This window comes from Cervus elaphus, chromosome 17 (genome assembly GCF_910594005.1).
Source record: "Cervus elaphus chromosome 17, mCerEla1.1, whole genome shotgun sequence".
NCBI lineage: Eukaryota > Metazoa > Chordata > Mammalia > Artiodactyla > Cervidae > Cervus > Cervus elaphus.
The window spans coordinates 44594329-44609880 of record NC_057831.1 but is presented as its reverse complement, the minus strand read 5'-3'; the positions used below and the strand labels follow the sequence as shown (position 1 = coordinate 44609880).

General features: G+C 41.8%; 1 protein-coding gene across 4 annotated transcripts in view; it reads left to right on the top strand.

Annotated features, from left to right (window-relative positions):
- Positions 1-15552, top strand: part of CCDC149 (coiled-coil domain containing 149) — a 134973-nt gene that overhangs the window by 43202 nt on the left and 76219 nt on the right. For all 4 annotated transcript variants that reach the window (XM_043870910.1, XM_043870911.1, XM_043870909.1 and 1 more), the window contains exons 2-3: positions 2271-2432; positions 4154-4192. In XM_043870910.1, the coding sequence (XP_043726845.1) occupies positions 2271-2432; positions 4154-4192 (201 nt within the window). The remainder of the gene's footprint in view (positions 1-2270; positions 2433-4153; positions 4193-15552) is intronic.

Below are 15552 nucleotides of genomic sequence, written 5' to 3'. Positions count from 1 at the left end.
TAAACCTAAGGCTTGTTCTGCTGATAGAAACAAATGACATGGAATAACATTTTTGCAATTCACTACTCTAGACCACAGTAAGCAGAAGAAAGAACCATCCAGCAGTGGCTTTCTCAAGACCATACTTTTCTTGAAGTGGCTTCATCTTTATACAGAATGAGTTTCTTACCCTTTGATGAAATTTATAATTGTCCTGTTTTCCACACCCTAAAGGAAACCAAACAGCAGCAATGCTGCTCCTCAAATTCCTGGCCCCTGGGTCTTAGGCACCTCTGTGCCTGTTTTCTATTGAGTGTCTTAGACAGAGAGGGAATGGATGTCTACTTCTGCACTTACAGCTTCCAAGGCCTAGTTTGGGCCATGCTTTGGGAGAGAAACTGCTTCTCTCTTGGACCCTAACAGATTGCAGTTCGAGGTTAGGGAACTTGAATTCCATTTTGCCACCAAGTGGTGGCCCTTACCTGGTCCCCTTCAATTCAACAGATGTGACTCTAATCTTGCCTGCTTCAGCTTATAACGTCTACACATGATTGTGATTTTCTTCCCCAAAGTGGGACGAATCGGAGCATATGTGGGCCCTTAGACTTGGATCTGAAGGGACAAAGGTGACTGTCTTTGTGCCCCAGTACTAATAACAGTGCCAACCAAGGCTGCTGATCACAGGCAAAGAACTGAAGGCGCAAGGGTAGATCTGTTAAACTGTGTGTAAATGGTATTTTTTCCTGTGAAATCTCAATACCTCCCTGAGGACATTGCTCTTCAGGTTTTTGAGCTCCTCTTCTCTGATATTTACACGTCGGGGATTTTACTCTTGAGAAATCACTGTGGCAACAGAACCATTTGCCTCCACGAAGACGATGTCAAAGTCTTAAAATCTGGGACATTTTAAGGCAGGATTCCAACCTCATTACTGCCAGGAATAAGATTCATCCAAGGTGGAAGTGTCCTCTCTTAGAACTCAAATCATCTCAGAATGGCTTTTCTTTCCCCTTTGTTTTTGAAGCTAAGCAATTACTTTTTTTTTTTTCTTAAGGAAAAAAATGTGCTAATGCACAAAACTCTTTTTCCCCTTTCATTTATTTGAAATTGAACTTAACAAAGTCAGTTCCAAGCAAGCACTATATATGAGTAATGCTTTTTGTCCATAAAAGAGCATTGACTCGAATGGTATGAGAGTGCTGATCCTCTGTCTGCTTTGTGTGAGCGTCCGTAATGACAAAGTGCTCATGTCAGAGTGTATAATGAAACTATAAATTGTTTTCATGAATGCTCTGAATTTGGTCTTTTACGGGGCAAATTCAAAAGGTATTTAGTGCCACATCTCACATATGTGAATAACACCAGACGGTGCAATAGACCCAATAAAAGGACAGAATCCCAGTCGGGCTCACGCTGGCCCAGGTGGTGGGTAATTGTCAGGTGAGGGTCTGTCACAGTGGGGGGAGAGGGGCGATGGAGGGGCGAAGATATCCTGCAACTCTGAGGAAGAGTTCCAGCAAGATGGAACTTGACTTTGAGGGGGTAATTCAGTGTGACTAAAATACTTCACTCATAAAATTGGTCTCTGGGTGGTGGGTATCTGCACTTGAATCCTAGAAAAAAAGTGCGCACCTCTGCCCGATTTTAGTGAACAAAAACTCTCAAGTGAGAAAATGTCTGCTGGGTTGCATGGGCAGGTGTAATCTATTGTAGTAATGTATAGTTTGACCAAATTTTTTATTACATTTTTGGTACTTTTTAAAATTATAGAAACCATATAGGTATATTCTAGAACATTTGGCCAACATAAAAAAGTATAAAGAATAAAGAAAACATGCAAATAACTTTGCTACCAAGAGATAATTGTTAGTAATGTACAGAATTTTTATTAAATTTGTGTTATTTTGTAAAATTTTAGTAGAATTTTACACAGTCTTATCAGGATATATAAATACCTTTTGAAACAAAATTTGGCATCCTGTTATCTATTTAACCATGGAATTGTTTAAAAGGATTGTGCTCTTTAACTCACCAATTATTGTCCTGTCTCAGCTGGCCAAACTTCATGAATGGCCACGGTTTTGGTTCTGTGACAAGGGCACTGCGGCAGGTACTTTGGCAGCCTTTGGGCTCACGTGTCATTGAATGACAAATGTCTCTGGGTATATGATCTCTGAAGACAAAAAGCAACGAAGCCAAGTCAACCCTGCAGGGTGCATGAACTCCACCGCGGGTGAGAGGAGGGAGGCCTGGGGGCAGTTCTGAGTCGCGGGGATGTGTTTGTTCTGCAGTTCCTGGTGTGTAAGAGGAAGCTGGAGAGTAAGAAGGAAGCCCTGCTGATCCTCTCCAAGGAGCTAGACACGTGCCAGCAGGAACGGGACCAGTACAAACTCATGGCCAATCAGCTTCGAGAGCGTCACCAGTCCCTGAAGAAGAAGTACCGCGAGCTCATCGTACGTATGACGTTACCGTGACGCCCCTGTTCCCGTATGGAGATAGAAAGAGGGCCTTTAAACACGCGATCTCTTCCAAAGAGCGCTGAATCCAGACAGTTACCAACCGGAAAGACATGAAAGTCTTTCAAGTTATCAAGACATGAAAGTCATCAACCCTACTTCCTCCACACCCAGTACGATTTGCTGGTTGATAAGTATATGCTTCCGGATACTTGCTCTGGCACCCGTGAATGTACACACGTATCTGAATGTGTCTGCATGTGCCTTATTTACTTATTAATTAATTGTAAGAAGGGTTTATTTTTCTGGAGGATTCATGTTATAAATCTGTGCTAACAGAGAAGCCACTGACTAGCTGCATGTGGTTATTTAGGTTTCATTTTGAATTAATTAGAACTAAATAAAATTGAACACTCAGACTTGTCATATTTCATGTGCTCAATTGCTATAGTTGGCTGGTGGCTACCGTATGGGATTGTGTTGATATAGAACATCTCCATGGTGGCTGCTATATTGGACAGTTAGCTGTGGGACATGTCCCTCATTGCAGAGAGTCCTATTGGGCAGCTTTATATAAATGTTACTCTAAAACTTGCTCTTTTCGCTCAGCACTTTATTTTGGACATCTCTCTAGGCCATATATACAGATTTAACTCATTAAAAAAATATTTGCATAGTAGTATTTCCATAATTTTTAAACCTTTCCCTCTCCTGGGCAATTAGATTTTCTCTAGTTTTCATATGGCACAATTTTTAAAGGATGCAAATTAAAATGAATTGGAGGATACCAACTGCATAGTGCTATTTTGCATTCTCACTTCGTTTTTTCTCACTTATGCCATCTCTTTTTTAAGTGCTGACACTATTGCTTACATTTAACCAGCTTTGCTGGGGTCATTGAATTGTCCTCAACAGAAATACAATAGAAAGATTCCTAAGGTTAAAGTAATGTTGACTTACATGAGGACTGCATCAGATATAGGAGTCCTGTTTCCTGAGCATTTATCACTTACCTGAGATATTTATGTATTCCCAGATGGCACATGAGGGAGAGAAATTAAATCCTTTTAAGACAAAAATCTGATAGGGCTAGAAGTTCTCACTTAGTTTTCTTGTATTTTGGGCATATCCTGTCCCCAAATTGTACTGCCTTTAGAGAAAATTCAAGTGTGTGTATATATGCACGTGCATATGTGTGTCCGTTACTATTACCTTGGATCTAATTATTTAAAAAAGGAACTCAAACCAAATGAAATACTATTTCAGTTTAGTCTGCTCAAAAGTAATTTTGATAAATCTAAGTAATTAATTAATTTGGCTCACATAGGTTTAGAAAATAGTTCAGTTTAGTCGCTCAGTCGTGTCCGACTCTGCGACCCCATGGACTGCAGTACACCAGGCTTCCCAGTCCATCATCAACTCCCAGAGCTTGCTCAAACTCATATCCATCAAGTCAGTGATGCCATCAACCATCTTATAGAAAACATATAGATTAGTCCTAATTGAAAGTGATTCTTCAGAGGTTTTCCCAAAATAACTCTGGTTCAGTTTACAGTTATCAGTTTTTAAAGTACATTTTAGTTTAGTTCAGAACATTGCTGGTTGCAGGGGGCAGGAGTGGGGAGGGTCTGAATTTAGTTCATAATTCAGTGCAGTTCCTTGAATCTACATATATCTGATTTTTTTTTAAATAAAATGTAACATTGGTTTCTTTGTAGGATGGAGATCCATCACTTCCCCCTGAAAAGAGGAAACAGGTAAGACTTACTCCTGATCTTTGCTAACTCTCAGGATGTTTGTATTGATGTCGTATAACAACTGGAGGATCAGGGAATCCCAAAAGAAATCTTTTAATTTCCCAAAGGTGTTTGTATTACTGGGGGAAGTGTGGTTGAGAAACACTGACTGCAAAGAGGAGCTAAGGGTTGGGTGAAGGAGACACAGTGAAGTCTCACAGGATAGAAGAGGGCACGCAAGTTGGCTGTGTTCCCTTTCTTGTTGGGAACCCTGTTGAAAAACCATGAGTTGAGGGCTCACTGCTAGCGGGCTTTAGCTCACGTTCCGTGGATGAATGTCATTCAGCAGTTCAGACTTTTAAAGACATCTTACCAGCAAAACTCATAAGCCATTTATGTTCTCTCCTAAATGCTAGCCAGCATTATTTATTGATGAATCCATTTCCTCCAGATTTTAGGTGCCCAGTTTTATCAATGAACAAATCCTTATGTTGTATGTGTGTGTGTTTCTGGACTTTCTGTTTGTTCCATTGAGCTTCATGTCCCATCCTATTTGTACCACATTATTCTGTTTTTGTTTATACTTTTAATACCTTTTTGGGCTATTATCCTTAGCTTTGCTCTTTCTTTTCAGATTTCTTTTTTTTTTTTTTAAATATAACTGACAAATATTTTATCAAGTCCTCCTCTGATTCCCACCCCACCTTAACCCACTCCTGTTGGTATTTTGATTGGAGTTTTCTTAAATTTATAGATTGATGTAGAGACAGTTAACACTTTTATAGCATTGCATCCAGGAATATCATACATCAAATTTTTAAAATCCAGTTGCATGCATACATATATATATATTGCTTTTTTCAAAGATATCTTGTTAGCTGTTTCCTTAACTTCACAATTTTCTATACTGATACACACCCTGACTTTCATGGGCTTGAAGGTAGCCTGGATGATGGTGATGTTAATGCTATGTGTTCCATGTTATGGGAAACCCCCTGCACCAGAGCAGGGCTTCAAAACTGATGGATGAAGATAAGGACTCAGGAATTGTTTGCTGTCTTCAGAGTTGTAATGGCCCAGCCAACATCCTGTTTTTGTTCACTGATCATATGCCTGGCACAGCGTATAAACACCTAAGATTCATGACTGAATAAACTGTAGACATACACACACAACATTTGCCCTGAAACAACAATTCAGTCCCATGGTTACCCTTTCAGGCATTCAGTTCTGGTCACTTCCATATCCCTTTCCTATTTTATTTGATTATTTTGTAATGCTCCAGCTTTGAGCTAATATCAGGTTCTTCTATGGAGCTAATTGATAGTTTTTTCCTCAAAAAATGATGTGGAAATTTACCATAAATGTTTTAAAATTGGGATCCTTCGTGTGGAATTGCTTATGTTTTTGTTTTCGTGTTTTTGGTGTCTATGAGCCGTCATCTTTGCTGCAATTTTAGAGTTTGTTAGTATTCATGAAGGAGTTTTACAGTGTAAGTGAATTCACGTTCTGTGACTTTATAATAAAAAATTTACATTGACTGAAGAGAATCTGATGAATTCCAGTAAGTCTGTCAAGTTGCATTCTTACAGCTCTGGGGGGAAAAAAAACAAAACAAAACAGGTTCAATGTCCTAAGTCCTGGCTTTGTAGCTTTTAATATGGCATTTAGTTCTGTCCCTTTAGGATTTAGTGTGGTGGTGTGAGCTTGGGCCCTGCACCCTTCCTGCCTGTGATGGATGATGTAGGATGGACTGGGGTACCAGTGACAGACATTCTAAACTGCTTAAACAGTAAAGGAGTTGATACCCTTGCATAAACCCCAAGTTGAGAGGTAGTTCAGGTCTCAGATGCTGTACTTTCATGTACTCATTCTCTCTTCTCGACCATACTTATCAAAGAAAAATACAGGAAATCAAATCTTGGATTTCAGATGGACCATGAATACCTTTTTAGTATAAGAGTATGGGGCTTTCCTGGTGGCTCAGACGGTAAAGAATCCGCCTGCAATGAAGGAGACCTGGGTTCGATCCGTAGGTTGGGAAGATCCCCTGGGGACGAAATGGCTACCCACTCCAGTATTCTTACCTGGATAATTCCATGGACAGAGGAGCCTGATGAGCTACAGTGCATGGGGTTGCAAAGAGTCAGACATGACTGAGTGACTAACACTTTCAATTTCATGTATCATGCAATAATATTTACTTAACTAAAACAATATTGACTGTTAATCTGAAGTTCACATTGAGCTGGGAATCGTATATTTCATCTAACCATTCTATCACTGTGCCGATTTTAACGTCAGTTTCTTCTTGAATTTAGCATCAGCTTTCTCCTGAAGCCAGTTCCCGTAAGCAGGAAAGACTGAAAACCTAGCTCTGGAATATAAGTCCTTCCCTCCAGCCTCACTGGACCAATGTAGGACATGCTTTCCTTCCTGGTCTATTAATATTCACTGAGAGGATACTATTCATTAATTAGCTTAGATTAATCACCTGGGATGGAAGGGCCAGCGGTGACACCCACTAAGCTAATAATGTGCCTTGGGAAGTTTCCTTTGGGGGCCTGAGACTCCGTGTTTCCATCTACAAAATGGGAATAAACATGGTGCCCACTGCATAGTGTGGCTGGGAGGAACAAATGAGATAACAAAAGTAGAGTCTTCAGCACAGTGCCTGGCACAGGGTGAGCATCAATAAATATTTATCATCCTCTCCCCCTCCTGATCATCCCTTTCTTTTTTGATCAATTGTATATTTGTGTGCCTTTGTCAGGACCCTTCTGGTTACACTTGGCAACTTGAAATAGCTTAGGCCAAAGAAGAAGTTACTGGCTCATAGAACCTCAGAAGGGTTGGGTGAGCAGCCACCTTGGGAGGCAGAAATGCAGCCAGGCCTCAAGACCAGCTACCACCAGCGTTCAGGGGCCCCCAGGTTTTTCCTCTGCCTTCAGCATTCTCTGGGTCAGCTATCATTTCTTTTTCTGGACCTGCTTTCTCTGCAGAATAGGAAACATGACTGCTGACCACATAAGACCCCACGTCTTTGATCTTTAGGAAGAAGCTGCTCCCTGAGTCCCAGGAGAGAGCTCCCCTAGGCCAGGCTTAGTCCAGGGGTCCACTTCAGGGTCAGCTGGGCATGGCCAGGCATACTGTAGATGTAAGGCAGCTCCTGCTGTTGTCATGGTGACAGGATGCTGGGTAGACCGTGTCTTAACCATCTGCTCTATATGCCTTCTTGAGACAGTCTTGGAATGACAAATCATAACAATGGAGCCAGTGTTTTTGAGTGCTCATCCTTGCCATATCAGACCCTATGCCCAACATTACACCCTGGAGGATCCCATTTAATTCCCACACCACCATGGGAAGTGGGGTTATTATTATTATTGCCACCAGACAAACGAGGAAATTGATGCCAGTGGCAGTTAAGTAAATTACTGAAGGGAAATAACATAAGGAATTGGTGATGGAGAAAGAGTTTAAAGTCCCGCAGTCCACTCACAGCTCATTCTTAGAGCCACCATGGTTCAGTAATAATTTATGGAACACCTTATGGGTATCCTGTGCAGATTAGACACTAGGAACACAGGAGTTAAAAAAGTCAGATCCAAATCCTTGAGCGTGTGGAACCTGCCTTGGTTAGAGTGAACAGACCTTATGTTTGCTCAGGATCATTGCCATTTGCACCTCTTGTCCTGGCATAATTTTATTTTTACGTAAGATTTTTTTGATGTGGTTGTCCTACTCTTTTTGTGACCCCATGGACTGTAGTCTGCCAGGCTCCTCTGTCCATGAGATTACCCAGGCAAGAATACTGGAATGGGACCATTTTGAAAGTCTTTATCGAATTTGTTACAGTACTGCTTCTGTTTTATATATATGTATATATATTTTTGACCAGGAGGCATGTGGGATCTTAGCTACCCAACCAAGGATGGAACCCACACCCCCTGCTTTGGAAGGCAAACTCTTAACCACTGGACTGCCAGGAAAATCCCTGTCCTGACATAATTTGTATTAGTGCTCCCTTCTCTCTCGAGTGTCTTGATTTGGACAATAAACAATATAGTTACCTTAAGTCTTTTAGAGATGCTGTGAGCAGACAATAAACAAAATGATTAAAATATATAGGATGTTAAATGGTAGTCGGTGCAATGGAAAGAAAAATATAGCCCAAAGCCAGGGAGGGAATTCTGGCTTAGTAATGGAAAAAAATGTCTTGATAAACAGTGGGGAGAAATAGTTCTAGTATTTGTGGGAAAATTCTTACCTGTTTAAAATATAGGTTTTCCAATTTTGTTTACCTTTAGTTGATTTAGAAAAGTATGCTCTTGGTTTTTGGGTGGGCAAGGGTGTTCAGATGCCCTCTTCATTAGCTCAGTGTGGGGAAGAAAATGCACTGTTAAATTTGCAGGTGCTGGTTACAGTGAAACTTTCCATTTAGCCAGAAGCAGACAGCTTTAGCATCTGTGTGCTGGTAGATGAGAGAGGTGCAATTACCTTCTTCACTTTTTCATCAGCAGGAACGAGGGGTAGAGGTGTGCACCCTGACCTAGTGTCTCCTGTCTTACATCACGTGTTTGTCCCAAAGGCAAAACAGTAGGTGAAGTATTTACCCCTCCAGCTGCAAAGCAAATGTACCTGTGTTAGCAGAAGGCATTGGAATGAGAACCAGCTGCCGGGGTGACAGATGGGACATGGAAGGGGGTCAAGAGATCCCCGCATTGGAAAAGGAGAAGATGCAGCACTGAGCATCTCATTGGCCATAGGCCTTGAAACCATGGCTTCAATTTCTTGACTTGAAGGAGGGATTCCTATGGACTCCTCCCCTCTTCAGCTCAGAAGGAGAGATTACTATCATCTCTGTCTTATGGACTGAATGTTTACATCCTCCCCCACCACTAAATTCATATGTTGAAACTCTACTCCTCAGTGTGGTGGTGTTAGGAGGTGGGGCCTCTGAGACGTAGTTAGGATAAGATGAGGTCATGAGGGTAGAGTCCTCACGAGCAGATTCAGTGCCCTTCTGAGAGTTATGAGAGAGCATGCTTTCTCTGCCATGTGAGTACAAAACAAGAAACCTACAGCCTGAAAGAGGGCGCTCCCCAGAACCTGACTGTGCTGGCACCTTGATCTCCAATTCCCTGCCTCCAAAACTGTGAGAAATGAACTTCTGTTGTTTATAAGCCACCCAGTCTGTGGTGCTTTGTTGTAGCAGCTCAAGCTGACTACAAATGTATCGCAAGTTCTTTTCAAATGTACGTAGAAACAGTATCGCATGCTCAGTTTCGCACTGCTTTGTGCTTTGCAGAGACCATGTGTATATGGTATGCATGCACACGTGTATCTGTGTACATGTGTCATCTCCCAGCTGGCTTCTGCAGCCACACAGCAAGTTGGGTCTTTCCGAAAGTCAAAAGGCAGAGCCACGGATGGCAGTAGATAAAAACTGAGGTTCTGGCATCCAACCTGGGGGATTCAAGTATAATACTTTCACTTGCTGACTGGGTGATCTAGGGCAAGCTGTGTAACCTTTCTGAGACTCAGTTTCCTCCTCTCCAAGATGAACATAATCATGAGATAGATTCATACAGTTTTTATGAAGAATTCACGTAATAACATGTATAAAGCCCAATGCCTTGTGCCTGGTGGGTGCTCAGTGTTCAGTTGCTCAGTGTCCGACTCTTTGTGAACCCCTGGGTGCTCAGTGGGTGTTGGCTAATTCTTTTATTTTTCTTGTGACTTGTCCAAGGTCATACAGGTGAGTAGAGCAGGACTAAAAATCCAAATCTGCTAGCGTGTTGTTCCGTGTTCTAATTTAGTTTTTTGTTCCTTATTTGACTCTGAGGCTCTTTGAATTGGAAAGAGCATGCGCTCTGTCACTCATTCAGGTCTGACTCTTTGCGACCCCGTGGACTGTAGACCGATAGGCTCCTCTATCCATGGGGATTCTCCAGGCAAGAATACTGGAGTGGGTTGCTATGCCCTCCTCCAGGGGATCTTCCCAACCCAGGGACTGAACCCAGGTCTCCTGCACTGCAGGCAGATTCTTTACCATCTGAGCTACCGGGGAAGTCCAGGAAAAAGCACAGTCAACATTTAATCCAACCCGTTTTGGAAGTTCAAAGATGAAGTGCTTTATCCGAAGCCCTCTGCTTAAGCAGTGGTTGAGAACCGGAAACTGAGCTAGAAATCTTTATCTGTCAGGCCCGTGTTCTTTCTTGTGGCAACCAGTGTCCAGTCATAATATCTACCTGTTTTTTGTCTCCTCCTCTCAGGATAGACAAGAACATTCATGTTTGTAGTTCTAGAAATATGGTTGTCAATTGAGCTCTCTTTTAGAATTTAGAATCCTTTTTAAAACAACTCAATTTCCAATGGCAAATCATCTGTTAAAGAAGCAGTGAAGAAATCGTGACAACAGTGATTTCACTAATAGCTTCTCAGGGGATATTGAAATGAAAATTTCTTCTTGATACTCAGGCAGAACTATACACAGAGCACCTCTCCGCCGTGCAGTGCAAGATCACCAGAAGATCTCAGATGACCCTTTAAATATTTTTCTTTTGCTAAACAAGCAATTCCTCCAAAGGAGATAAAGGGGAATTTAAATGATCTGGGGTTAATCTTCTTATAGGTTGGGATTCTTTGGGGTCATGGCAACACAGTTTTCCCCTAGCAGACTCCTCCTTGAATAAACAATCAAACACATCTTTGTCTTTGCCTGTTTTGATTTCAAGTTGAGGTACCAGGGGAGGTATTCCTGTTGGTTTAGGAGGGAGCCTTTGCTTTCTTCCCTTAAAAAGTGATGGCTTATTTGGATGATGACATGTGCCAGAATGACAACCCTGGAGAAATCAGAGCACAGAATGACCCTTTGTAGAATGGGAGGGAGCCTTTTGCTTCAGCAGAAAATCTTCTTGGTCAATCTTGTTTTAGTCCCCCGTGACCGCAAATCAGAGCAACTTTGTATATGCATTCCAGTTTGATGCTCAGAACCTAAAACTTCCTTCAAAGGTCTTGAGTGCTTTGAGATGTTTCTTTTTATAACACTTTGAACAGTACAGCTTCACTGTTACACCAGGGAAACTGGGAAGAAATCCAGGGTTCAGCCTGCGGGAGCCCCCCCCACACATCATCTCAACTGTAACTTCATTCTGAGTGCTACCACCTCCTGCTCAGAAGCCCTTCGAGTCCTTGCAACAACTTTTGTCAGGAAGGCAGGGCTTCCCCCAATTTATAGATGGAGGAATTTAAGGTCAATGAGTCTAAAGAACTTGCGGGCTATTACAGGAGCCACTAAAGTGGCAGATGTGGCAGAACCATAATGGCCAAGATTAAGCAAACATTTGTTTATATAGCAGCCTCCTAAGCCCATAGACGAGCATTTGCCTGTGGGCCTGGAAATGCCTGCCCTCGCCAGTGTGTGTTTGGAGATGGTGAGTTGAGAGGAGTTGGGCCGGGGGCTGCTTACGCGGGCAAAATCTCGGTGAGACTGTGTGGAAGGAACTCTCTTTCCGTGGTTGTTTTTTGTAAATAAGAAAGCTGTCACTGTAGTGGAGGTCATCACTGTGGCAGTTGCTATGAACAGGGGGCCCTTGCTCAGCAAAGCGAGTTTCACTCTGTTAACACAGGAGTCGCTATAGGACCAAAGCAGTGGAGTAGAAATTGCAATTAAATTTGCTATCAATCACACCATTCGAGTATACTCCACATTTTCTCAATTTTTTTTTTTTACATATTCTTGCTTAATCGAGTACTTTACACTACTGGAGGTGTGAGTTTAAAGGGTTCAGGTGATAAACACCATGTAGTTCAGGAGCATTTTCTAAATCTGGTCTCTTCTCACAGTTTTTTTTTTTTTTTTAAAAAAGGAATCTTCTTGAAGAAGTGCCAAGGCCAAGTTTTTACCTGCCTCTCTCTCATTTTTTTCCCCTCCAATTTTTAAATCCTGGTTTTGATATGTCAGCCAGCTGAGAAGGCAGTTACAGGCTTTTTGGTACACATCACTTTTACGTTATGATGGAGAATTATGAGAGTCGTTATGATGACTTCCATGGCTAGGTTTCTGACGTGGTATATATCTAATAAATTACAAAGTTTTCAGGATAACTCAAGGGATTGTAACTGAAATGTTGCTCCTTTCCCCTCCAGGTGGCTGAATTATTTAAGAACTGGGGTGAAAATGTGTGGCCTTCCCATTTTCCTGCTCTTCCCAGTGTCTGCTTAGCACAAGGTTGGGAGGTTAATGTTAAACTTTTCATCCCTTTCTTTGATTTTGTTTTTATCTCTTGGAGAGGAAAATCTTTTCCTCTACCTTCTTAGGTTCAGTGCATGGGGGCCTGCAAATTTAACAAAAGCAGATAACAGGAGAAAAAAGCGTACAATTTTATAAATATTTTACGTGCATGGGAGTTCATAGAGAAGAAAAAAAAGTAAAAGTGTTAGTCGCTCAGTCGTGTCTGGCTCTTTGCAACCGCATGGACTGTAGCCCACCAGGCCCCTCTGTCTATGGAATTCTCCAGGCAAGAATGCTGGAGTGGGTTGCCATTCCCTCCTCCAGGGGGTCTTCTGACCCCAGAATCGAACCTGGGTTTCCTGCATTGCAGGTGGATTCTCTATTGCCTGAGCCGCCAGGGAAGTCAAACTCAAAAGAATTATTTAGACTGGGGTGGGAGGGATTTACATACCATTTTAATAAAAGAAAGGGTATTTGGGCTTCCAGGGATGATAAATTGTGGGAAAGTAACTAGGAAGATATATAGGAAAACTAACAGAAGATACGGTTATTTTGGTAAGATTTGTTTATGCAGACTCATCATGGTGCCCGTTCTCTGTGTCCGGTGATAAGAGATGCTCTTCCCTTACTGGTACTACGGAGAGGATAGGATAGCCTCACAAATAGAAATTTATGCCCTGTTTTTAGGCTGAAAAGGGGAAGGGAGAATATTCTCAGTGTCTGTTGATTCTCAATTGCCTTCATATCAAAATAATTCTCATGGCAGAGGAGGATATTCTGGGGTGGCAGATACTGATCTCATGTCCAACTTTTCATTTCTTACATCAGTGAGAAAATTGGTACATAATGGATCTTGTCTCCCCACCTAAAAGATTTAGGGCTACTTCTTATACCTGATACCCTGAATTCCCCTCCTTGTAAACCAGTCTTGGTTACTTGAGCTTAGAAAACAGGGGTCCTTCACAGAGATTGTCATTGCCAGTGTGATATACCATTAAAACAAACAAACAAACAAAAAACTCCCACCACTTCTTATAAGTTTAAAAAATGTATTGCATCTATAGTGTAAATGTCTATGTATTTTCTGACATTTATGAAGGAATTCAAACACAGTGGCAAGAGCCAGAGTTTAGGATGCAGCAGGACTTGAAGAAAGCAACGACAGCTCCCCTTGTCCATGTGACGAGTCTGTCTCACTGAGAATTTCTGCAAAAAAAGCAGAGAGGTTGGGGCAAGATGCACACAGCTCTCTCAACTCCCAGACCTCTGCATTTATAACAACTGTCAGGATGTGTAGTCTTCATCTCTGTGCAGAGAGAATTTCCACAAGCATCATAGTCCCCACACCAAGGGCTGGCCTTGGCTGGCGCTTTTGTGAACATCCATTGTAGCTGGGGGTTGACTGGATCCTTGATAAAGGAAGGTGTGTTGGAATAGACAGCTGCAATGTCCCTTCAGCCTCAGGTCTCCCAGCCGTGTTTTCATCAAATCTGTCTTCTCTCTTTTCCCCATCACAATTTTAATATAGAAACTCCGAACTAGAAAGAGTGACTTAAATATATAGCTTCTACAATATACTCTAGTATATTCAGCATCCCACTATTATCAGAGTGGAAATGTCAACCTTTTAACATCAGCCCTGGCTAGATCTGAATATTTAAAAGAGACTTCTTTTGAAACCTTTTCATGTTCTGCTATTTATGCTACTCCTTGCCCCAGAGATTTAGAGGAAATAATCTCTCGGTTTTGTTTTCTTCCCTGTGAAATCCTTTCCAGTGTTAGATGGTCTGCCACTTTTTCCCTGACATTGCCTTTACATCGTGCAGCTATTCTAAACTGATGGTCACAGAGTCCTTCTCAATAACACAGAGACAAACGCTCTGCATAGCTGATAAATTATAAGCAGGCGCCGCGTGTTAGCTTGATGGATGGTTATAGTGAATGTGTGTGAGTCATGGGTGTTATTTTTGGTCAAAAGAATTGTGTGAACTTTTCTCCTCTATTTTGAGTGCTTTGAAATGTACTACTTTTCTTTCTCTCTCTCTCTTTTTTTTTTTTTTTGTTCTTTAAGGTGTATGTCAAGGAATTAGGCACCATATCAGAATAGTCATTTTCTAGTTTTCAAAGTTATTGTTTGGGAGTTGAGGAGGTGGAAGGACTGAATAGAAAAGAATTGTGTATTGACAACTAAGCCAGCCTATGAAATGGGAAAGAAAATTACAGCCACCTGCTTTAAAAGGGGGGGTCTCCCCCACCCTTCCCTACCCCAAGGGTCAGTTTGAAAGCTGGGGTAGATTTATGGTGAATTACCTTGGAGGCGATGTGATTCTAATTAGCCATTGTTTTGCAGCTTCTGTCGAAATGCTTGACTTTATTTTAGTAGATTTCTTTCCAGCCAGGCTGCAGAGTAAATAATGTTCAACAGTCTCATCACTGTGTCTCTGAATCACTGTTTCCTAAAGCAGCCCAGTCCTCTACTTCGCATATCACTGGAACCTTTGATATATAAACTGGGTGCCTGCCTTGCTGTAACACCCAAATACCAGTAAGTATCTCTGGGCTGAATGCTATTCAAAGCAGGGCCTCAGGACCAGTGAAAGGCCGCAAGCTGCCATTTCTGGTCCCTGTGACAAAAAGAAGTGCAGAAAATGAGAGCAGGTGTTAATAATTTTTTTTAAATTAGAAGATAATTAATTTACAGTATCATAATGGCATCTGCCATACATCAGCATGAATCAGCCATAGACATACATGTGTCCCCTCACTTCTGGATCTCCTTCCCACCTCCCTCCCCACCCCATCCCTCCAGGTTATCACAGAACACTGGCTTTGGGTTCCCTGCATCATACATCAGACTCCCACTGGCTATCTATTTTACATATGGTAAATGTATATATTTCCTTGCTATTAATCTAGTTTCCTTGCTAGTATGTGTGATTTTATGTCAGGTGAACCTAACAAACACTTGGGGCCTTGAGGTCTTCTTCAATTTGTTTTCCTAGGAATTGATCTCCATTGTATTTTGCACAAATACTGATCTGTGACAAATTGGAGGTCAGGGTCTTTCACCATCAAGAGTTCAAGCTGTGAGGGTTAAGCTATTGTGGTTACATCAAAAAACGTCAGGATGTTCCCACCCACC